Source organism: Rana temporaria, chromosome 1 (genome assembly GCF_905171775.1).
Source record: "Rana temporaria chromosome 1, aRanTem1.1, whole genome shotgun sequence".
Taxonomy (NCBI): Eukaryota; Metazoa; Chordata; class Amphibia; order Anura; family Ranidae; genus Rana; species Rana temporaria.
This window is the reverse complement of record NC_053489.1, coordinates 39,245,327-39,270,073: the sequence shown is the minus strand read 5'-3', so window position 1 is coordinate 39,270,073 and position 24,747 is coordinate 39,245,327. Positions and strand designations below refer to the sequence as shown.

The 24,747-nt window shown below is 42.7% G+C and overlaps 1 protein-coding gene across 2 annotated transcripts in view; it reads right to left on the bottom strand.

Annotated features, from left to right (window-relative positions):
* Window positions 1-4,994: 4,994 nt before the first annotated feature.
* SKOR2 (SKI family transcriptional corepressor 2) overlaps window positions 4,995-24,747 on the bottom strand; it is a 57,159-nt gene continuing 37,406 nt past the window's right edge. For both annotated transcript variants that reach the window (XM_040336667.1, XM_040336676.1), the window contains exons 5-9: window positions 24,626-24,691; window positions 21,501-21,599; window positions 16,766-16,833; window positions 9,869-9,934; window positions 4,995-5,612 (exon numbers count right to left, since the gene is read on the bottom strand). In XM_040336667.1, the coding sequence (XP_040192601.1) occupies window positions 9,872-9,934; window positions 16,766-16,833; window positions 21,501-21,599; window positions 24,626-24,691 (296 nt within the window). In that variant the 3' untranslated portion in view covers window positions 4,995-5,612; window positions 9,869-9,871. The remainder of the gene's footprint in view (window positions 5,613-9,868; window positions 9,935-16,765; window positions 16,834-21,500; window positions 21,600-24,625; window positions 24,692-24,747) is intronic.

Sequence of the window (24,747 nt, the reverse complement as noted above, 5' to 3'; positions counted from 1 at the left end):
TGTCCCTCATTCCTCCTCATTTTGGTCTGATCTATATAGTTGTATATAAAATGCACTTTTTTAGCTTTCAATAAGTGTTCCCCAGTGCCAAACCTTTCATCCAAATTTTATATTGCTGCATTTATATAAAAGCCAATATAAAGGAATAGAAGTGGTAAAAAAAAAAGCCATTGTAGATTTAATTAACCTTTTTTTTGGTTAATTCTCCTTTCAAAATGTTGGGAGGTATGTTGCTGTAACATGCTGTCTTCTTTCTAGGCCTAATGTACACACGATCATTTTTCGGCATGAAAAAAACGTTGTTTTTAAAAAATGTCATTTAAAATGATCGTGTGTGGGCTTCACATCATTTTTCGGGTTCTGAAAAACTAAAAAATTTTTTTCCGAAAATGCTGCGTTTTTTAACGACGTTTTAAACAATGTCCTTTAGAATAAAGACACATTTTTTTGGCATTAAATAGTCAGACACTTTGCTACAATGTTGTGTAGTGAGTGTACAGCTTGTATAACAGTGTAAATGTGCTGTCCCCTCAAAATAACTCAACACACAGCCATTAAAGTCTAAACCGCTGGCAACAAAAGTGAGTACACCCCTAAGTGAAAATGTCCAAATTGGGCCCAATTGTCATGTAACTCATTATTGTTACAAGTTCCCAGGTGTAAATTGGGAGCAGGTGTGTTAAATTTGTTTTTTTTCCCTCTCACTCTCTCATACTGTTCAGTGGAAGTTCAACATGGCACCTCATGGCAAAGAAGTCTCTGAGGATCTGAAAAAAATAATTGTTGCTCTACATGAAGATGGCCTAGGCTATAAGAAGATTGCCAAGACCCTGAAACTGAGCTGCAGCACGGTGGCCAAGACCATACAGCGGTTTAACAGGACAAGTTCCACTCAGAACAGGCCTCGCCATGGTGGACCAAAGGGGTTGAGTGCACGTCCTAAGCAGTGGCGGCTGGTGAAGTTTTAGGATGGGGGGGCGCAATACCCCGCCCTTCCACATTTGGTCCCTCCCACTTCTCATAAGCCACACCCCTTATAGAATCCACCGCTCCGTCCCCTGTATTCCACTTGCTTCCACTCAATGTCAGAAGTATACAGCTCAGCGTCACAGCACAGAGTATACAGCCCCAGCATCACAAATCATGGTATATAGCGCAGCCTTAGGCCCCATACACACGACCGAACATGTCTGCTGAAACTGGTCTGCGGACCAGTTTCAGCAGTCATGTTCGGTCGTCTGTACAGCCGAGCGGACAGGATTCCAGCGTACATTTGCCCGCCGGGCCTTTTTCGAGCGGGCAAATATTTCTAAACTTGTTTAGAAACATGCCCGCTGGAATCCTGTCCGTCGGACATGTTCGGTCGTCTGTACAGACTTACTGTACATGTCCGAGCGGCCGCCATCCCTCGCATGCGTGGAATGACTTCGACGCATGCGTGGAAGCATTGACCTTCCTGCGTCGCGCACGTCGCCGCGTCATCGTCGCGGCGACGGCGCGGACACGTCACCGCGCTGTCTGTCCGTGCGGATTGTCTCTAATTTCTGTCTGATGGTGTGTACAACCATCAGACAGAAATCTCCGACCGGACATGTCCACTGAAAACGGTCCGGCGGACCGTTTTCAGCGGACTGTCCGGTGGGGTGTACAAGGCCTTACAGATCGGTGCAAACAAACTAAAATATGACACTGTTAGTAATGAAGGACTCGAAATGGGCAGGAGATTACTAGAGACTGCGGACATACTGCACAAGATTACCAGAGACTGCGGACATATTGCACGAGATTATCAGAAACTGCGGACATACTGCACAGGATTACCAGAGACTGCAGACATACTGCAGAAGATTACCAGAGACTGCGGACATACTGCAGGAGATTACCAGAGACTGCAGACATACTGCAAAAGATTACCAGAGACTGCGGACATACTGCAGAAGATTACCAGAGACTGCGGACATACTGCAGGAGATTACCAGAGACTGCAGACATACTGCAAAAGATTACCAGAGACTGCGGACATACTGCAGGAGATTACTAGAGACTGCGGACATACTGCAGGAGATTACCAGAGACTACAGACATACTGCAAAAGATTACCAGAGACTGCGGACATACTGCAAAAGATTACCAGAGACTGCAGACATACTGCAAAAGATTACCAGAGACTGCGGACATACTGCAGGAGATTACCAGAGACTGTGGGCATACTGCAGGAGATTACCAGAGACTGCGGACATACTGCACAAGATTACCAGAGACTGCGGACATACTGCACAAGATTACCAGAGACTGCGGACATACTGCACAAGATTACCAGAGACTGCAGGCATTACTTGTCCTGCGACTTGGGACTTAAACGTTGCATGACAAGTCGTACCCCATGATTTCCAATGAGAACCGTTCATATCTGTGCGACTTCAAAGTAGTCCCTGCATTACTTTGGTCCCACTTTGATGCAACTTGAGGTCCATAGACCTCCAGAATACACAGGCATTGCTTTAAATCGCATCAAAATTGCAGAAGTATTGTGCAACTTTCAGACTGCATTAGCCTGAAAGTCGCAAGATTCTGCCACAATTTTTTGGTGCGATTTTGCAGCGACTTGAAGCAATGCCTATGTATTCTGGAGGTCTATGGACCTCAAGTCACATCAAAGTGGGACAAAAGTAATGCAGGGACTACTTCAAAGTTGCACAGATATGAACAGTTCTCATTGGAAATCATCGGGTCCAACTTATCCTGCAACTTTCCAGTCCCAAGTCGCAGGACAATTTGCAAGCGGGGGTGGTGTGGTGTTGACGGCCGATATTTTCCCTGCACATTAAGTATAAAAAAAGTATTTTTTTTAATAATTGGGGGGGTGGTCTGGTGGGGTAGTGTTACCGGCCGCTATTTGTGCTGTAATTATTTTTTACATAGAAAATAAGTGTTGTTAATAAATGGGTAAATGAATTATAAAAAAAGTTTTTTTTAATAACCGGGGGGGGGGGGGCCCGGTTATTGAAAAAAACTTTTTTTATAATTCATTTACCCACTTATTGCTAAATTGAATCAACTATAATAAAGAAACTGTTAATAAGCTAAACTGTTAATAATATTAAATTTAAAAAAAAAACATTGATTGGGGGGGGGGGGGGTTGTTGCCTCGCATTATTTTCGCTGAATATTAAATAAAATAAAAATAAAAAAAGGATTAAGCAGGGGGGGGGGGGATGGAGGGTGGATGCCAGCAGCAGAATATTACATGCTAAAACTTTTTTTTTAAATAAGCGGGGGGTGGGAGGGGGCTGTCCGCCGAATATCTGTTAAATAACTTCTTTGAATTAAAGGCGGGGGAGGGGGGGATTGGGTGCCGGCCGTCGAATAAAAAAAAATGTGTTGAGTAATGTGTTTGGATGCTGTCACCGACGCTTAGTAAAGGCAGCTGTGTGGGGTGTTGTGTTGTTCAATACAGACATCATGACAAGCAGGCAGGCATAGCTCAGCTTACCTGTTCCTCGGTCGGGCGCACTGAGCTCCAGCCGTCCCGACGTCACTTCCTGTTTTTCCAGTGACGTCAGAACAAGCACAGAGATGAGCGGGTGCACACTGAAAGTGTGTGCACCCGCTCGGCGATAACAATGCTGTCCATCGCGCCGGAAGCAAGTGGCGCGATGGAGAACGCCACAAAAGCATTTTTTGGCTTCCAATGTAGCGCCGCGTCTGCAATCCCGTGATTGCACAGACGTGGCGCTACTCTTTCTGCACTGTGCCCGGCGCGCGGACACAGTGCACATATAAGGCCCTTTTTTGGATTTTTTTTTTTTTTAAAGGGACAGGTTTAAAAAATTTTTTTTTTTTTTTTACTGACTGGGGGATGGGGGGCGGCGCCCGGGCGCCCCCTATGGACGGGCCGCCACTGGTCCTAAGCGTCATATCCAGAGGTTGTCTTTGGGAAATAGACGTATGAGTGCTTCCAGCATTGCTGCAGAGGTTGAAGGGATGGGGGGTCAGCCTGTCAGTGCTCAGACCATATGCCGCACACTGCATCAAATTCGTCCCAGAAGGAAGCCTCTACTGATGATGATGCACAAAAAAGCCCGCAAACAGTTTGCTGAAGACAAGCAGACTAAGGACATGAATTTCTGGAACCATGTCCTGTGGTCTGATGAGACCAAGATAAACTTATTTGGTTCAGATGGTGTGAAGCGTGTGTGGCGGCAACCAGGTGAGGAGTACAAAGACAAGTGTGTCTTGCCTACAGTCAGGCATGGTGGTGGGAGTGTCATGGTCTTGGGATTCATGAGTGCTGCCGACACTGGGGAGCTACAGATCATTGAGGGAACCATGAATGCCAACATGCACTGTGACATACTGAAGCAGAGCATGATCCCCTCCCTTCAGAGACTGGGCCGCAGGGCAGTATTCCAACATGGTAACGACCCCAAACACACCTCCAAGAAGACCACTGCCTTGCTAAAGAAGCTGAGGGTAAAGGTGATGGACTGGCCATGCATGTCTCCAGACCTAAACCCTATTAAGCATCTGTGGGACATCCTCAAACGGAAGGTGGAGGAGCACAAGGTTGCCAACATCCACCAGCTCTGTGATGTCATCATGAAGGAGTGGAAGAGGACTCCAGTGGCAACCTGTGAAGCTCTGGTGAACTCCATGCTCAAGAGGGTTAAGGCAGTGCTGGAAAATAATGGAGGCCACACAAAATATTGACACTTTGGACATTTTCACTCACTTTTGTTGCCACCGGTTTAGACAATAATGGCTGTGTGTTGAGTTATTTTGAAGGGACATCAAATTTACACTGTTATACAAGCTGTACACTCACTACACAACATTGTAGCAAAGTGTCATTTCTTCAGTGTGTCACATGAAAAGATCTAATAAAATATTTACATAAATGTGAGGGGTGCACTAACTTTTGTGAGATACTGTATGGTTGCATTCAAACAACGTGTAGACTTTGATCACAAACACAAGCTGGTGGAAACCCAAAAAGCACTTGATAGCTTTTATTATAGATTCTTATCCACATAATATTAAAGAAACTACAAGAACAGAGATAAATACTTTGAGAACAGAGATTATATTCTTAATTACACTTAATATTAAACTGTAAAATATGTCCAGAAGGGTACAGTCTAACCCATACAGCAGGCAGAAGAAAACAAACAGAGACCAACGTCGGAAAATGTCCAGTGTTGGAAAACTAAGCTCATCCTTGGCTTTGTCCTACTGCCATTGAACGCTGAATCCCATTCATAGTTTATTAAGTGGAGTCCTTGTCCAAGCTCTGAGTCCCGCTATTTAGAAACTTGTGTCCATTGTCCATTTCGGTACCACACGAGCTGGACTTATAATCATGGTCCATGTCCTTAAAAGGTTTAGTGCATGTTCTGTGGTCTCTTGTACTTTGGTAGTTCCACACCAACATAGTCCTCTGACGTGAAATCATAGTTAGCTGCTATACATCATAAGATTGTTTGAGGTCTGAGGTTCTTGAGAAGCCAGTTCTTCCACCAGAACATCTGGTGTCCAGTCTATATATATAGCATGGAGGATTGGGAAATATTACAAAAACGTAGTTGTTGATGTTGACCTTGAAGTAGACATACCTGATAAGAAAGAAAACTCATTTTAGAACTCTTGACCTAAAAACTATTCCATAGTTTACAATGGCTGGGCTGTTTTAACCACTTCAGCCCCGGACTATTTGGCTGTCCAAAGACCGGGCCACTTTTTGCGATTCGGCACTGCGTCGCTTTAACTGACAATTGCGCGGTCGTGCGACGTGCCTTCCAAACAAAATTGACGTCCCTTTTTTCCCACAAATAGAGCTTTATTTTGGAGGTATTTGATCACCTCTGCTGTTTTTATTTTTTGCGACAATTTAAAAAAAAAAGCAATATTTTGTACTTTTTGCTATAATAAATATCCCCATTTTTTTTTAAAAAAAAGTGCATTTTTTCCGATATGTATTCTTCTACATATTTTCGGCTAAAAAAGTTGCAATAAGCATATATTGATTGGTTTGCGCAAAAGTTATAGGGCCAGATTCACGAATAATTACGCGGCGTAACGTATCCCCTTTACGTTACGCCGCCGCAAGTTTTCGGCATAAGTGCTTGATTCACAAAGCACTTGCCTGTAAACTTGCGGCGGCGTAGCGTAAAGCCGTCCGGCGCAAGCCCGTCTAATTCAAATGGGGCGTGTACCATTCAAATTAGGCGCGTTCCCGCACCGAACGTTCTGCGCATGCTCCGTTAGGAAATTTCCCGCCGTGCTTTGCGCGAAATTACGGCGCCCCGACGTGTTTTTTGAACGGCGACGTGCGGAACGTACTTTCGTATTCCCGGACGTTTAACATGGCTGGTCTAAATCTAAGCCATGAAATAGCAGGCTTAAGATTGCGACGGGAAAAACCGACTAGCGACGACGTAAGAGAATGCAACGAACGTGCGTACCTTCGTGGATCGCCGTAAACAGCTAATTTGCATACCCGACGCTGGAAAACGACGCGAACCCCACCCAGCGGCCCGCCGGAGAATTAAACCTATGATCCGAAGGCGTACGAAGCCGTACGCCTGTCGGATCTATGCCAAAAGCCGTCGTATCTTGGTTTGAGGATTCCAAATCAAGATACGACGCGGCAAATTTGAAAATACGCCGGTGTATCTTTAGATACGCCGGCGTATTTCTGCTGTGAATCTGGCCCATAGTGTCTACAAAATAAGGGGTAGTTTTATGGCATTTGTATTCTTAATTTTTTTTACTAGTAATGGCGGCGATCTGCGATTTTTATCGTGACTGCGACTTTATGGCGGACACATCGCACACTTTTGACATATTTTTGGGACCATTGTCATGTTTAAAGCGATCAGTGCTATAAAAATGCACTGATTACTGTGAAAATGACACTGGCAGTGAAGGGGTTAACCACTAGGGGGCGCTGAAGGGGTTAAGTGTGTCCTAGGGAGTGATTCTAACTGTTAGGGGGAGGAGCTACCAGTGACACGTCCCCGATCACAGGGAACAGTAGATCCCTGACGTGTCACTAGGCAGAAGAGGGGAATGCCTTGTTTACAAAGGCATCCCCCTGTTCTGCTTTTGCCGACCGCAATCACGGGCCCCCTGGGAACATCGTGTTCCCGGGACCCGCGGGCACACTGACGAGGCACACTGGGCGGCAAATTTAAAGGGACGTACAGGTACGCTCATTTGCCTGCCCGTGCCATTCTGCCAACGTATATATCGGCATGCGGCGTGTGACAAGCGGTTAACACCTTAAAGTGTAACTAAAGGCAAAGTTAGTTTTGGAAAGAGTGGGGAGGGATTGGATCACTTGTCAGGTTTTTATGGTTGTCTGTGCCCCTTTACAGGGATTCACCCTCTTTATTTATCCATCATCATCAAGAGTGAAAATTAGAGGAAATTCAACGTTTGAGGTTGTCACCAGAACAGGAATAGTGGGGACATCTTCCAATGGGGTCACTAGTTCTGATGACAAGCTTGCTAAGAAACTTTTGTCCGCTGGAAACCTGTCCGCTAGGCTGTACACACGGTCGGATATGTCCACGGAAACTGGTCCGCGGACCAGTTTCAGCGGACATGTTCGACGGTGTGTACGCGGCCTAAGAGAAAAAAAAATAACATTTTAATTTTTTTTTAATCAGCTTCTAAAATTGGAGGGCTGCTTAAAGTAGAAGTTTTCATTTTGGATAGAGCAAGGGAGGGTTAAAAGCTACAGTTCAGCCACAGAATCATTGGTTGCCTCCTGCTCCTCTTCTCACAGCACTGGAGCAGCAGCAGGAGCCATTGGCTTCTGATGCTGTCAATCAAATGCAGTGAGGAGGAAGTAGGGGGCGGGGCTAAGTCCTCCTGTGTAAGTCTATGGAGCGCAGCTCTATAAAGACACACAGCTCGGGAGTGCGCAGACACTGTGTGCCTCCATAGCAAACCGCTTGCTACAAGAAGAAGAGGATGATCTAGGAGTGTCACCAGGGGACCCGAGAAGAGGAGGATCAGGGCTGTTCTGTGCAATACCACTGCACAGAACAGGTGAGTATAATATATTCATTTATTTAATTTTTTTTTACTTTAGTGACACTTTAAGTATACTATGCACCCAAAAGGGGAAGCTCTGCTTGTTTGCTCCCTCCCCCCCCTCAGCTACCACATTTGGGAGGAGGGAGAGGGGAGTAGATACCTGTCAAAACAAGATACCCACTCCTGTGTAAGATCGCCGCAATCATTGTGCAGCGATCTATGCAATTTTCGGCACTTCTCCTCCCTCCGCTGCCTTCTGGGAGACACACGGGTCCCAGAAAACACCGGGACCATTCAGAAAGAGCAGCCACAAGGCTTCGCTTCCTGTTTCCTAGACACGCGCACTGCCGAAAAATATGTTTGTTTTTGTTTCATTCATTCAGGTCATTCGTTATGATCGCAATTCGTAAATTTGCAAACTCAAAAATTCGTCCATTCATAAATTCGAAAAATCGTAAATAAGAAAGAAAATCCGACAGTTCGAAAGAACGGAAATCCCAAAATTCTTAATAATAACTAACTAATAATAACCAACTATTAAATTATAGGTATTGGAATTTCCTTTCAAATTTGGCTTTTAATGAATACAAATGTATCCAAAGTTACAAATTATACATAACAACAAATCTAAACAAATTAAACGGATCGAATTAATAATAATATATATATTTTTATTATTATTAAGAAAGAAAATCCGAAAGTTCGGAAGAACGGAAATCCCCAAATTCTAAATAATAACTAACTAACTAATGGTAACTATTAAGTTATAGGTATTGGAATTTCCATTTAAATTTGGCTGTTAGTGAGAGTAACGAATACAAATTTACCTGAAGTTTTGAATTATACAAAACAACGAATGCCGCATCTAAACAAATGGAACGGATCGAATTAATAATAATATATATATCTTTTTTTATATTATTTATTATTATTTATTATTATTAATTAGTTAGGTTCTATTTGTTTGGATACTGGATTCGTTATTTCGTAAGTTCGAAAATAATTTGTATTTGTTACGTTCACTAAGGCCTCGTACACACGACCGAGGAACTCGTCGTAAATGAAACAACGTTTTCCTCGATGAGTTCCTTGTCAGGCTTGTCGAGAAACTTGACAAGCTTTCTTTGCGTACATACTGTCAAGACCAAATCTCGTCGTTCTCAAACGCGGTGACGTACAACGCGTACGACGGCACTATAAAGGGGAAGTTTGATTCCACTGGCGCCACCCTTCTGAGCATGTGCGGGTTTTTTAAGCATATAACACAAACCTGTTTTTTTCGTCGAAAACCAGCCCGACGAGGAACACGACGAGGAAATTGAGACTCCCGACGAGGAAAAAGAGAACTTGTTCTCTTTTTTTCTCATCGAGTTCCACGACAGTTTTCTTGATGAAAAACATACACACGACCGTTTTCCTCGGCAAAAAAAGCTCTACCACCAAGTTTCTTGATGGATTCTGTCGAGGAAAACGGTCGTGTGTACGAGGCCTGCCAGCCAAATTTGAAAGGAAATTCCAATACTTATAATTTATTAATTTGTTATTATTTCAGATTTTAGAATTTTCGGGTTTTCAGATCTTCGAATATTGAATTTACGAGTTTTCAAAGTTACAATTTTTTTAATATTCAAATTTATGAACATTCGGAAAAATTTGTTAAACGGGTTTACGTTAAATAAGATGTTTCCAATTTTATGAATTTGTCGAAATTCATAAAAAAAAAAGAAATTCGGAACGAAACGAATTGCACATGTCTACTGTTTCCCTTAATAAGGATGCTGGCACCTGCGCGCCCACAGCCAATCTGCATGCTAAGTGTACATACCTTTTAACTTTTGCTCAGGTGAGTACCGAGTTTTTCTTTCCTTATTAAGCTGGCTGCATAAGGGATCTGTAAAACAACAATACAAAGACTTACTATGCATGTACCAAATAGCAATTAACCTTAGCATCACTAAAATGAATTGAATGGAAGGACCACCCACCACTGCGACCACCGGAGGAGAAGAGAGCGTTTAAGGTTAAATCATGAATTTTTATTTTTAATAAATGTAATAAAAGTTATTTGTTAATAAATGAAGTAGAATCTGTTCACCTATCAAAATGAATGTCAGTAGATAAGATGAGCTTTTAATGACTTTGAATACCCAATCATGTGCAGGGGAAAAAAAAAAGGAGTTTTGCTAGCACATGATTGGATATTCAAAGTGAACACAGATTCACCTTATTTACTAACGTCCACTTTGCAAAGTGAGCAGAGGCTATGCAGACGCCCAATCATTCCCGCTGTCTTTATACTTGAGTGCACCAATGGAATGACACTAGAGGGCGCTGTTGGCTTGAAGTGTTGTCTATAGGCTTGTATGTATTACCGTATGTATTAAAGTGTTCTCAATATGAAATAGGATTATTTATCCAATGTCATCAGCCAAAAATTATCAAGAACTGTTTATATGTAAAAAAAATAAAAAAATAAATAAATAATAAAAAATAAAATGTTTTACTGTACTTTACCAGAATTTATTTTGATAACATAGAATTATATAATGGTTTATCCGGTTGACTTTATTGATCAAATATATATATATATTTTTAAGGATTAACAAACCTATACACCTATATTTCTATTATTTATTGTTTTCTTGTGTATTAAAAAGTAGTCAGTTTTCATGGACTATATATATATATATATATATATATATATATATATATATATATATATATATATATATATATATATATATATATATATATATATATATATATATATGTGTATATATATATATATATATAATATTTATTTCTTAGTACATTTCTTGTTGTATATATGGTATAATTCCATAAATACTGTGTGTGTATATATATATATATATATATATATATATATATATATATATATATAATGTGCATTAAAGTAATAATTCATGTTTGGGCCAAAAAACGTCTAATCCCTATCCCTATAACCCCAACCACCCCCCATTAATACAACCAGCTGCCATCCTAACCTCCCCACCCTGGTCGGCCCTAACCTCCTATGAGGCCCCGTACACACGACCAGTTTCCTCGGCAGAATTCAGCTTCCGACCGAGTTTCTGGCTGAATTCTGCTGAGAAACCCGGCCGTGTGTACACTTTCGGCCGAGGAAGCCGACGAGGAGCTCGGCGAGGAAATAGAGAACATGTTCTCTATTTCCTCGTTGTTCTATGGGAGCTCTCGCCCCGCCGAGCTCCTCGGCGGCTTCAGTGCTGAACTGGCCGAGGAACTCGATGTGTTTGGCACGTCGAGTTCCTCGGCCGTGTGTACGAGGCCTCACAGCTTGGCAAACATCTATCCATAGACTGGACTGAGATGTACCCGTATAGCAGAATTGACATACCATTCAAGTTTATAGGATGTTAGTGCCAACGTACAGGCAGATGGGCGCTAGATTACTACCAGCCAATCAGCAGACAGCATGGGAGATAAGTACAGGCCTGAGCAAAGTTGATGGATTTTGGCCAGTAGAAAAAAAAACAGAAAAACAACCATTCTCTACTCTATCCAAAACCCCAAAATAAAGTTTGGACTATAGATGTTGTTTTTATAGCCCCCCTATACATACTTTTTCCATTTTAACACCCTTTGGGGATTTGTGTACTCTACACTGACACCTAGTGGTTAATACACATATTGCACATAGAACATTTCTGCATATATTTTTTCCGGATATGTGAGTTAGCAGGGTTGTCTTTACTAAAAGCAAATACTCTGTTCACTTTGCAAGGGAAGTTGCACTTTACAAAGAAATGTTCCCCATAGCTTAGCGCATGTGGTGCAATTTTACTTTGCAAAGAATACCCAATTCTGTGCAAGGAAAATAAAAGATTAAAAAACATTTTTGCTTTCATGTGATTGAATGATGGAAGTCAGCAGAGTTTACCACATTCGCTAAGATCTGGGGATAATTCCCTTGCAAAGTGAAACAGCCTATTTGCCTTTAATAAATCAACCCATTTGTGCACATAGGCCCAGATTCACGTAGGAGATACGACGGAGTATCTCCAGATACGCCGTCGTATCTCTGAGTCTGAGGCGTCGTATCTCGGCGCCTGATTCAAAGAATCAGATACGCCAGAATTTTTCTAAGATACGACCAGCGTAAGTCGCCTACGCCGTCGGATCTTAACTGCATATTTACGCTGGCCGCTAGGGGCGTGTACGCTGATTTACGCCTAGAATATGTAAATCAGCTAGATACGCCAATTCACGAACGTACGCCCGGCCGTCGCAGTACAGATACGCCATTTACGTTAGGCTTTTTCCGGCGTAAAGTTACCCCTGCTATATGAGGCGCAGCCAATGTTAAGTATGGACGTCGGGCCAGCGTCGAATTTTCCGTCGATTACGTCGTTTGCGTAAGTCGTTCGCGAATAGGGCTGTGCGTCATTTACGTTCACGTCGAAAGCATTGGCTTCTTGCGGGTTAATTTGGAGCATGCGCACTGGGATACTTTCACGGACGGCGCATGCGCTGTTCGTAAAAAGCGTAATTTACGCGGGGTCACAATATATTAACGTAAAACACGCCCACATGTTCCACATTTAAATTAGGTGGGCTTACGCCGACCTATTTACGCTACGCCGCCGCAACTTTGCTTTGTGAATACTGAACTTGCCTGTCAAAGTTGCGGAGGCGTAGCGTAAATACGATACGTTACGCCCGCTCACAAATAAGCGCTCCCTACGTGAATCTGGGCCATAGTGTGTGCACACTGGTGCGAGGCAGGGGTGTATATACAGGGGTTGCAGGGGTCACCATTGCAACCCAGCTCCATGCTCTAGGAGGCCCAATGCGGCCGCCCTGTATGCCTGAATAGGAAGGAGGCAGAGACAGCTGCCTGTAGAGGAACCGATCCCTCTATGTAGCAGCTGAATGCTCGCTTCTCATCCTCTCTCTCTCCCCCTCTCTCTCTCCTGCAGACATTCAGCTGCTGCAGGAAGTAAATTGAGGGCATTGGTTCCTCTTCATGCAGCTCCCGCTGCCTGCATATCGCTCTCCTGCTGTCCTGGGCTCCTCTGTGCTTCCCGGGCCCCCCTCGCAGCCCTGCAGCTCTGCTGGGTTTCCCCTTTCACCCTCCCACTGGCTGCTGCGGGTGATACTGTTGGTATGGAGAGCCCATTCCTTGTCTTAATGAATAGAGTCATTGATCAGTACCGATCTCTGACTTTTTTTTAATAAATCATAGCTGAGGCATAGTAAACTGTGTCTCATTTTATGAATGAACGGGAAGCTCTGTACAGAGCTATTCCTGTTCATTCCTTCTGTGCAGCTGAGGCTGCAGAGAAAGGGACTGATGAATCTGTCCTCAGTCCCTTTCAGGAGTCTGTTTAGACTTCTGATATTTCACCAAAAAAAAAAAATACTCACACCAGTGGCGGAACTACCAGGGTCACAAAGGTAGCACTTGCGACTGGGCTCTGGTGTTCCACCACCACGGAGGGACCCCAAGGTGGCAGGAATAAAGGGCCATAATAAAGGACCTCACAATGGAAGTAAAGGGCCCTGAGATTAGTGGGAAGGTCCCTGGTCAAGCGCCAGGGGGTCCCTTTAATGATTTCCTGTGTCAGGGCCCTGAAGGTTTTAGTTACACCTCTGGTGTGAGGTATGAACGCGCACTACCGTGCATTGCAATGCCTTTTTAAAATGCATTTCAGTGCTGCAGGGCATTGAGATGCAATATAGCACAAAAAAATGCAGCGTATCTACTTTTTTTTTACCAACGCACACAAATGTTGGTATGAACTGAAGACATACCAAGGCAAATTGCTTTGTTCTTGCTATGGGACTGCATTGGGCAATGGCGCCGAATGCTGCTGGTGGCAGCAAAGTAAATTTTCCTTTTATCTTTCTTGCAACACAATCCCAAACTGCCACCTAGTGGCTGAAGTCTGAAGTGCACCTGAGACACAGTACTAAGTGATTGTCAGTCTGAAAGCCAATGGGTTCTCTGATTCCTTGCTCTGCACCAGAATAAATCTCTAAATAATTAGACTTGTGTAAAAGTTATAGGCCAAAGACACCCTTCTGCCCACCAACGCCCATCACATCAGTGCCCACCAATCTCCTCTCTCTCATCTGTGCGCCTCTATTACTCATATGAAGAAAACTGATGCTACACAGACCCTCATATATCTTCAGTGTGAACCTGAAAAAGGCGTGAAGTGCTTTAAATACATAAAGTTGTGCTCATAAGTTTTCATACCCTGGCAGGATTTATGATTTCTTGGCCATTTTTCAGAGAATTTGAATGATAACACAAAAACTTTTCTTTCACTCATGGTTGGTGTTTTGCTGAAGCCATTTATTATCAATCAACTGTGTTTACTCCTTTTAAATCATAATGACAATAGAAATGACCCAAATCACCCTGATCAAAAGTTTACATACCCCAGTTCTAAATACCGTGTATTGCCCCCTTTATCATCAATGACAGCTTGAAGTCTTTTGTGGTATTTGTGGATGAGGCTCTTTATCTTCTCAGATGGTAAAGCTGCCCATTCCTCTTGGCACAAAGCGTCCAGTTCCTGTAAATTCTTGGGCTGTCTTACATGAACGGCATGTTTGAGATCTTCCTTAGAGTGGCTCAATGATATTGAGGTCAGGAGACTGAGATGGCCACTCCAGAACCTTCACTTTATTCTGCTGTAGCCAATGACAGGTGGACGTGTGTTTTGATTAGAGTTTCAACACCGTTGATTGTCATTCTCAATTCCTTGGATATCTTTTTATATCCCTTTCCTGCTTTGTACAGTTTAACTACCTTTTCCTGCAGATCCTTTGACAATTATTTTGCTTTCCCCATGACTCAGAATCCAGAAACGTCAGTGCAGCACCGTATGTAAGATGCAAGGGTCTGTCAGGACTCCAGAAACTCATTGACGTTTTATACACACACACTAATTACAAGCAAACAGATCACAGGTGAGGATGGTTACCTTTAACAGCCATTCAAACCCCTTTGTGTCAGCTTGTGTGCATGCTATCAGGCCAAAATCACCAGGGTATGTAAACTTTTGATCAGGGTCATTTGGGTAGTTTTTGTTGTCATTATGATTTAAAAAGAGTAAACACGGTTGATTGATAATAAATGGCTTCAGCCAAACACTAAGCATGAGTGAAAGAAATGTTGTTGTGTTATTATTCATATTCTCTGAAAAATGGCCAAGAAATCATACATTGTGCCAGGAAATGTAAACTTATGATCACAACTCAACTGTATATATACCTATATATATTTATAAAAATATGGCTCTATCTATCTATCTATCTATCTATCTATCTATCTATCTATCTATCTATCTATCTATCTATCTATCTATCTATCTATCTATATGTATATATACACACATATATATTCTATCTATCTATATTTTGATAAATATATATATACATACGTATGTATGTTTTTTTTTGCTCTGATTAAAGTCAGACCACTACAAGCTTGATTCTAATTGGCTGCATAGGTTAATAAATATAAACAAACAAAACATAAGGAAATATTTATTATATTGCAGCTTACTAATTCTTAGGCCTCGTACACACGACCGAACATGTCTGCTGAAACTGGTCCGTAGGACCAGTTTCCGCGGACATGTTCGGTCGTGTGTACAGCCGACCGGACAATTTTCCGGCGGATCGGACAGGTTTCCAGCGGACAAATGTTTCTTAGCATGCCGCTCGTAAAAGCTGCCCAAAGTTGGTTCCTGTGCTCCTTCATCCAGATTGGAGGTTATCTAATACAGAAGGTGTGTTACTACTTACAGGCAGGGCCGCCATCGGGGGGGGGGGGGGGGGTGTTACAGGCAGTACACTTGTAAGGGGCCCGGATGGCAACCCCCCCTTTTTTTTCTTTTTTGTAAGGGACCCGGAGTTCCCCAGGGGCCTGGAGGTCCCCAGGGCCCCCGGATGGCAACCCTTCTTTTTAAAATCTTTTTTTTTTTAATAAAAATGTTTATTAACCCCCCTTTTTTTTAATAAAAAAAATGTCATTTGTTTTTATATATATTTATATATTTTTTTTATTAAAGGGTCCAGAGGTCTTCAGGGGCCCGGAGGTCCCCAGGGCCCCCGGACGGCAACCCCCCTTTTTTTATTTATTTTTTATAAAAAAAAATGTAAATAAAAAATGTTTTTTATATTTTTTTTTTATTTCTTTTTTGTTTTCATTAAAGGGCGCAGAGGTCCCCAGGGCCCCGAGTGGCAACCCCTTTTTTTTATAATTTTTTTTCTTTTATCTTTTTATTAAGGGCCCAGAGGTCCCCAGGGGCTCGGAGGTCCCCAGGGCCCCGCATGGCTACCCCCCCTTTTTTTATATATATATTTATTCGCAGAGCAGCACCCCCCCCCCGCTTCTCAATTCGTGGCACCCCCCCCCCCGCTTCTTAATTCACGCCCCCCTACTTTTCAATTTTCACAATTAGCGGCGGCACCCCCCTGCTTCTCAATTCGCAGCAGCCCCTCCCCCCGCTTCTCAATTTGAGGTGGCAGCACCCAAAACAGAGGGGGGGAAATCCAAAAAAAAAAGAGAAAACGGATGCAGCCACCACATCGATTGAATAGTAATCGGCAATATATTTCATTTTTAGTTTTGGATTTAATATCGCTTTGAAAATAAGAATTCTATGCTAAATAATAATGTTTATGATGGGAAAGACATGTACCATATAAATTGTGAAGGACTTACCATCTGTAACTGTTGAACCATCTCTTCCCTGTACGCCAGCTCCCGCTTCATCTGATCATGGAAGTTGTCTAGAAATAACACAAAAAAACTCTTAGTATATACAGTGTAATGAGACTATTCAATTCAATAATGTATTCCCATACTTATAAAGTTTCAGCATATTATACAAATTGCTCTACAGAGTACATAGGACTATTCTCATCAGTCCATGTGCTAAAATGTGACTTTCACCCTAATAGAAGCACCAGGGCCGTCTTTAACGCAGGGCAAAATTGCGTCCGCTCGTGGAATGGCGACAAACATTTATCCTTAAAAATCTCCATATGCAACGTTAAAAAAAATCTACAGGTTGCATGTTTTGAGTTACAGAGGGGGTCTACGGCTGGAATTATTGCTCTCACTCTAACGATCAGGGTGATACCTCACATGTGTGGTTTGAACACTGTTTTCGTCGGGAATCCCGACCGTGTGTATGCTCCATCTGACTTTTTCCCACAGGAAAACTGCCGGGGGAAAAAAAGGTAGCGGGATCTCTTTTTTCCCGTCAGGAAAAAATCCTAGCGGCAAAAACGTTCGGCTGTATACTTTTCCGACGGGAAAAAAACATGCATGCTCGGAAACAATGTGACGCATGCTCGGAAGCACAGAACTTAATTTTGTCGCGTTCTTGGCAGTCAAAAGTTCAAAGGACTTTTGTGTGACCGTGTGTATGCAAGGCAAGCTTGAGAGGAATTCCGTTGGGAAAACCATTGTTTTTTTTTCCGACAGGAAAACCGCTCGTGTCTACGGGGGCATAACAGTTTTCTTTTTCACAAATTAGCCGCAGTGGATGTCATTTCTCAAAGTGCCTGAAAGAAGAACTGTATGTCGCTGCTCACCGCCCAATCAGATTCCAAGTGTCATCAGCCAGTGCAGGCTTCGCTATGACCGTTTTTAATTTAAATCAAAATCCCTGTGTCTGGCTCGCTCAGTCTGGCCCTGTGCACAGAGTCAGAGGAAAGCGACTAAACAATCTACTATTATATTGTGTCTTACTATAAAGCCCGGATTTGCTGCAAGAAAACCATCTCAAAGCTGAAAATAATGCTGAAAATACCGGGATTTAAGCAGGACGGAGGAAAATGATGTTGTAGATGTTTGATCCTGCACATGCGGTGGTTGGTGAGAAAACCAAACGATGCACATACTCTTGTGCAGATATTAGAATCAAAGTGGAACTAAACTGCTGAAATAAAAAATCGCTAGGAGGTAGGCCTCCTTTAGACTAGTAGTTGGGGGGCATCAAAAAATGCATGGTTGAGTTAAGTTTTTAGTGCCCCCTAACTGCCCCCGCCCCCCTTAAGCTGATATGGCAGCCAAGGGGGGCGTTCGCATGCCACAGTCTCGATACCTCGCTTTGAACCCGCGGTATAATGTATATTTATTTTATTTATGTATTTTTTGTTGCTCTGTTGCTATTCTTGTAAGGTGACTTTGGGTGTTCTGAAAGGTGCCTACAAATAAAATGTATTATTAATAAAACTATTCAACAGTCATGCATGCCCTAAAAACGCAACCCATTCAACCTATTCATAAATGGGAAACAATGCAAATGCACTGCAACCACGTGCAATGTAGGGATGAGCTTCGTGTTCGAGTAGAACTCATGTTCGACTCGAACATTGTATGTTCGACTGTTCGTCTAATTGCGAACGTTATGGGCCGTCCGCGCCAAATTTGAGTGGCACATCACGGCCCATAATTCACTGCGGCATCACAGTGCATTGCTGGCTAATGATTGGCCAAGCATGCACTATGACCCGCATGCTTGGCCAATCACAGCGCCGCCTGTACAGAGAGCCGTAATTGGCCAAAGCCAGGGTGGCTTTGGCCAATTATGCCTCAGGGGATTTAGTACACGCCCCACACTATATAAGGCCGCCTGCGTGGCGGCCTTGTGTAGTGTGTTGCGGTGGTGGTTAAAGATAGACAGAGAGAGAGAGACAGTGTCATTTGAATTGAGTTAGATAGAGCAGGCAGGCGAGTCAGTTACAGTTACAGTGTGTAGAGGATATATATGCATCCCAGGTGTTTTATATATTTTTATACACTGTATTGAGTTTAGCTAGATTCATTCCTGTATGTGAGACATGGGCACAGTGAGGCATGGGCACAGTGAGGCATGGACACAGTGAGGCATGGACACAGTGAGGCATGGGCACAGTAAGGCATGGGCACAGTGAGGCATTGACACAGTGAGGCATGGACACAGTGAGGCAAAGTGAGGCACAGTGAGGCATGCAGATGGACACCCATGGCTTATACTCGAGTCAATACGTTTTCCCATTTTTTTGTGGTAAAATTAGATGCCTCGGCTAATATTCGGGTCGACTTATACTTGAGTATATACGGTAAATAAATTAAAGTAGAAGTCTAGTCAAAATAAAAATGACCTCTGTCATATATAATGCAGTCCATCAATATCGTTAACACAGCAGTCTTTGTTTTTCTGAGCCCCCTCTATAATGTAGTTTTATTACCCGGTGATCCTGCCAGGAAGTCTGTTATTTTTCAACTTCCTTAAACAGACCAAGCTGTCCAGCAATAGGGGAAGTTAGAGGGTTGAGACAAATCAATTACCACTGACAATGATCAGCTTTTATCCATTTATGTAAAACCTTTATCACAAAAGTAAAAAAAAAAAAAGTTTCTGTAACTTTTTAAAAAGTGAAGTTTAGCTGTAATTTCGTATAGGGGGATTCACTGATCATTCATATGGAAATTCTGCATTCTGGGACCTCAGAAACCCTCCCAACTAAGTGAGAGATGGAAGTATTCCCAAGGCTGGAGTACAGTCTATTGGAAAGGAGAGAGCCGGTATGTTTGCACTCTCTATACTCGGTATATAGCGAGCTATTCAACCATAGGAATGACAAATGGACAGCTGGAAGAGCAAATGCCTGGCAAGAATGAAGAGGCATTCAGTGATGAGGAATTATTAAAGAGCTGGGCGGCCGGCCGGCTCCCGTCATGGTGTGTGCAGTTAATGTCAGGGGGGCGCACAGAGAGGCCTGGCCGTAATGGAACTGGGAGGAGAGCTAAATGCACAATGGGCTACCGCTCGCTCATTAAACAGCCTTCCTCCATCAGGGTTTTAACCAAGCTCATTGAGAGTTAAGACAGGAAGCGTCCAAACGCACAGCGACTCCTCTAAAGTGAGGAAGCTCTGGGAAAGCACTCGTGGGACGTTCTTATAAATAAGATATAGGTCCTGATGGGAACGGCTTTCAGATCACTTATATAGATTCTCTATGAGATGTAACTCTTTGCCTGCTGATACCAGTTAGACACAAAAGACACCTGTCCTGTCTGTCTATAGGCCGTACAGTAGACTTCAGCAGCACAATCTTATATATATATAAAAAAAAGGAAATATTTTTAAAAACTGATACAAATTTCACCCTACTAACCAGCAAAGAGGACCTATTAAAAATGTTTGTTCTTAAAAATAAAAGAAGAGATCTCAGCTGCATTTGGAAATGTAGGAGGAAGCTGCATGGCATCCCAAATGTGTCTTCCTCCAATCTGTGAAAGCTTTGAGGTATAGATAATATTTACACTATATTGTCAAAAGTATTGGGATACCTGCCTTTACACGCACATGAACTTTAGGCTGGGTTCACACTATCTTCGCATGCAGATCACAGCAGGGGTCCGGTGTGTTCCCGTTCACCATTTCAGGTCCAATTTCAGCCCGAATGTTTGGCTGAATTCGGACCTGAAACGAACCAAAAGACGCACAGGGCTCCTGCGCAAATTTTCACCGGTGCCGCACCGGATATATGTAAACCGGATCCATCGAGAGTCAGTCAAAATTTGCTGGGAAACCTGCATCCCATTCGCAATAGTGTGAACCCAGCCTCAATGGCATCCCAATCTTAGTCTGTAGGGTTCAATATTGAGTTGGTCCACCCTTGTGTGGATGGGCCATTGTATTCTGGCAGCAGGACTCCTCCGCTATCTGAATACACTGACCAGCTGCTGCAGCCGACTGATCTACATACATTTTCCAACATTTCCGGAGTCAGTAGTTAGGACAACTTCTATCAAATCTTTTTTTTCCCATCCAGTTGGGTTAACTGCTCATTTTGTCCAGGGGCGCACAGAGGCTATACTTACTCGATCCTTCGATCCTCCGAAAAACAGCTCTCCCCCTATGTCCAGCGGTGGACTTTTCCTGCCGTTGTTAGGCTGTCGAGGAACTCGACAAGCCAATTTTCTCCATTCCCGTCAAGGAAATAGAAAACTTGCTCTCTTTTTGGCTCGTCGAGTTTCTCGACAGTTTCCTCGACGAAAATGTACACACGACCGGTTTCCTCGGCAAAAAAATATCTCCCAGCAAGTTTCTTGCTGGTTTTTGCCGAGAAACTCGGTCGTGTGTACAAGGCCTAACACATTAAAGCTTAACTCCAACTAAAAACATTTTAAGCAGCTACAGAAACCTTGGATTTTTTTTATACCATATGAATAAAAGCTGACTTTTGTAAGCACCCCCGGCAATGTTATATGGTATGTCTCGGCACCCGTAACTGCCACTTTTACTGGACAGCTTGGTCTGCATGTAAATGTGGACAAAAACAAATATATATAAACTTGTGAAATAAACAAAATAATTCATCCACTGGATATCATCATTACAGGTATTTCCCAGAATACATTATTTTTCCCCTAGAACAAATAATGTAAATGCTCTTACTGAAAACTGGGAACGACGGACTGCCTTTTAGAACTTGGAATTCTTGCTCCAACCTTCTTCGTAGGTCTATCTGTTCAAATAAAACTTTCTGGAGTTCTTCTGGAAAAGAGAGCAAAACGAAAGACCCGTCATTAGCAAGTGCTGGCAGCCCCCCTCGGCACAGGGCTCTTAAATGCTCCCATTTATAATCAGAAGACAAAATATTTTATCGGCTTAAAAACCCTTTTCATGGGTCCTGGCACAGAATTGACGCATAAATCCATGAATATAAATCAATGCAATATATTATTTTAAAGTATTATATTACCCGTGTCATGTATTGATTGATATGCATGCATTAATCTCAATTATATCCACCCAAGTTCTATATATTATTCATATGTTGCTTGTCAAGCGTAAAATATGGTTCAAAAGGCAGTTGCCTGCCTAACGTAGCCGCTAACCCTTTCAGCTGGGGGCTAGCCTGTGGTAAGCTGTGTTCTGCTGACAGATGGCTTTGGACCCTGGGGCAAGGAAGGAGTTAATGCAAGTATTTAAAAGGCCTGCGTCACGAATAATGAAGGGCAAATAATGGACGCTAATGTGTTCAACCTTTAAGGGAGAAAGAGGATAAGAAACATTTCTGCCTGTTGTGGAATAGGCTAGGTCTAGGACGTAAGTCTGACCTTGTATGAATCCTTTCCATGTCTCTTTGCCTAATGAATGGCTTCTATGATTTGCATTTAATGGTCCATCTTGGAAAGTCTATTGGCCTATTAAAATTAATTCACAAGAGGTAAATTTTTGATATAGTCGTAAACCAAAGCTTTTTGGGCAACTAATGCTTCTCCCTGTTGATCAGGTATCCTGATCTTCAACTGTGTAATCCAATGAAGCCTTCATTTCTATTCCAGCCATTCCAATGTGAGAGGATATTTGTCATCCTTAAATGTTTGGGCAACACAAGTTAGTTATCTACGGACAAAGTTTAAAAGCAATGTTGACCAATGAATAATAATATTGTGAATGATGCTTGGCTCGTGGTAGAGCAGCGAACATACACGGCCACACCCAACTTTGATCCTTCCATTACTGACCAATATTTGGCCTTGATAGCTACTTCATAAGGATGTTTGGCCCAGAAAAGGTTTTCATTTTGCCCACATAACATGTCTAGTTTTGTTTTAAGATTGCAGTTTTCAGAAGCATTATTCTGAAAACTGGTGCTATATTACTCTTCCTATATGCTCATTTTGGCATAGAAGCAAGAGGGAGAAGAATCATTCAAGTCAACACTTGGCTTTGTGGTGGAGACAATTGTTCCCCTCTGCCATTGTTTTTGACAAAAGATCTTTATGGCCAACCTTAGGGTAATCAAAGTCAAAGTAACATACTGTAGGTAACCTACAGATAGCGATGCAGGCCAGATCCCCGTCACCCTGGCTTACATATAAATAAAGACTCAAATACAAAAATGTGTGTTTATATAAATGGACAGGAGAGGAGAAAAGCAGTTCAGACAGGTGCTACTAATACCAATTTTTGGGGGAGGGCAGGAGGGGGAGGGGGTTTTATGGGGTTCACAATAGTTTTTTTAACTACCTGATTAGTTTTCTCTGTCCAGTAATCCTCCAGTAATCCAGTTACCATCAAGTAGGCAAGTTTATATACTGACATGACTGTAGTGGTTACACCCTATTTTCCATCAAAATATGTTACAGTAAAATTTTCTGTTTTATAAAGACCAGATAACTTGAGCACTGACTTCCTATAAGAGTCTGTATTTGCATTATAAAGGATTATATGTTTTGGGGCTACCAATGTTGGAATTGGGGGGTTCTTGAAAAAATCTAAACATGTGTTGGCACTTGGATATTTCTGCTACTGGTTCCCAAATGCAGTCTACAACATGTGCAATCTCTATATGTCTGCTTTAAATTAAACCTGTCGGGATGGAAATATGGGAGCTGCCATTGCTGAATTGTTTTTGAAGGTGCAAGTTTCAAGGTCCTCATTTCCCAAAGGTCAAAACTGCAGAAAGACAAACCCCTATCAGGATGCATCTCAGGTCTGGTGCCATATGACGCTGTCAGGAGCGTGTGGCATGCCTGCTCCATCACAGCTGCTGGTCTCATTCCAACATCCTGGTTTTGACAGTGGCATTCTCCTTGTGTGTCTGTCCACCTGTAAGGTGATTGATGTAGCCAGTCTCTGGGTGGAGACCAAACCTGATTTAAGCCAACCAAGCTTGCAGTCTCATGCCTGCAATATTGTGTTTGTTACATGTGCTCCTAGCTCCTTGTTTGCCTGCCCCATCTGCTAGTTTGATTCCCTTGTTGACGACTTTGGCCCGGATATTAAATATGCTCAGAACTCTGCCTGCCTATTGACTAAGGATTTGACCCTGAATATTCTGAACCTTGCCTATCTTATACCTGGACTGTCGTTGAACCTCTCTGCCGGTCTTCCAACCACAAGGACCGGTTTGCTGTGTTCAGTTCGTGCCTGCCCTGACATGGTAGCCAGGTGCTATAGAATTGTGTATAAGTCCTGAGGTAAACTGAGTACAGGTAGGTCTGCTTGCCTTATGGGAAAGAGGGCTGCTATATCTGAAGAACACAGTAACCAGCTATAGTGCCTGACCCCCTGCATTAGGGGTAAGCGAGACAGACACCTGAAATGGTAGCCCTTATTCCAGGTCAGTATCTCATCAACCTTTGGAGGTTGTAGCTTCCAAAACAAGACAACAATTTCCATCTTTCTGTCTTGTCCGATCGTATTTATGGTGCTGGAAAAGTTGGAGTGCCAGCGCAAATGTTGAGGAATTATGAAGAGTTTATTTTCTCCAAAAATGTGAAAAGGACAAACAGCTCATTTGGAGGTTCTAGCAGGTAAAAAATTGGATTTGTTTTGGGCTTGATTGGGTTAACAGTTATAAAGCCACTTTGTGATCAGTTGATGGCATCTGCTCCTAAAATCACCATGCACATTGCTTGGAAAGAAATGGAAGTGTTTTGCAGATGGCTCCTCTGCAATATATGTCCAGCACTGGAGCTTACATTAGCTCACAATCGTCTCCTTACTCATCAGGCAATATAACAAAAAAAAACAGAATTGCGACATTGCCAGTCCAGACTGCCTATTACCTTTTCCCATAGTTCCGACGTCCTTCTTCAGGGACTGGGATGTGCCATTCTCTTGACTAGCTTCCGCTGGAGAAACAAAAAAACACAGGAAAACAATAATTTAATGACTTTGTTGACTTGGA